Source organism: Lottia gigantea, assembly GCF_000327385.1.
Source record: "Lottia gigantea unplaced genomic scaffold LOTGIsca_294, whole genome shotgun sequence".
Lineage (NCBI taxonomy): Eukaryota > Metazoa > Mollusca > Gastropoda > Lottiidae > Lottia > Lottia gigantea.
This window is the reverse complement of record NW_008708960.1, coordinates 86,598-87,338: the sequence shown is the minus strand read 5'-3', so window position 1 is coordinate 87,338 and position 741 is coordinate 86,598. Positions and strand designations below refer to the sequence as shown.

Below are 741 nucleotides of genomic sequence, written 5' to 3'. Positions count from 1 at the left end.
TTGAAATTTTCACATTTTCTCGGAATTTCACATTTTTCTGAAATTTTCACATTTTTCTGAAATTTTCACATTTTCTCAGAATTTTCACATTTTTTTGAAATTTTCACATTTTTTTGAAATTTTCACATTTTTCTTGAAATTTTCACATTTTTCTCGAAATTTTCACATTTTCTCGAAATTTTCACATTTTCTCAGAATTTTCACATTTTTCTGAAATTTTCACATTTTCTCGGAATTTTCACATTTTTCTGAAATTTTCTCATTTTTCTGAAATTTTTTCACATTTTTATGAAATTTTCACATTTTTATGAAATTTTTACATTTTTCTCGAAATTTTCACATTTTTATGAAATTCTCACATTTTTATGAAATTTTCACATTTTCTCAGAATTTTTTACATTTTTCTGAAATTTTCACATTTTTATGAAATTTTCACATTTTTATGAAATTTTCACATTTTTATGAAATTTTCACATTTTTCTGAAATTTTCACATTTTTGTCGAAAATTTCACATTTTTGTCGAAAATTTCACATTTTTGTCGAAAATTTCACATTTTTATGAAAATTTCACATTTTTATGAAAATTTCACATTTTTCTGAAATTTTCACATTTTTCTGAAATTTTCACATTTTTCTGAAATTTTCACATTTTTGTCGAAATTTTCACATTTTTATGAAAATTTCACATTTTTATGAAATTTTCCCATTTTTATGAAATTTACACATTTTTCTCGAAATTT

The 741-nt window shown here is 20.8% G+C and overlaps 1 protein-coding gene across 1 annotated transcript; it reads left to right on the top strand.

Annotated features, from left to right (window-relative positions):
* Positions 1-52: 52 nt before the first annotated feature.
* LOTGIDRAFT_145174 (hypothetical protein) lies at positions 53-214 on the top strand (the record flags this gene model as incomplete). Its single annotated transcript, XM_009056974.1, has 1 exon — positions 53-214. A coding segment is annotated over one exon (162 nt), but the record flags the coding sequence as incomplete, so codon positions are not given.
* Between the last annotated feature and the right edge of the window lie 527 nt (positions 215-741).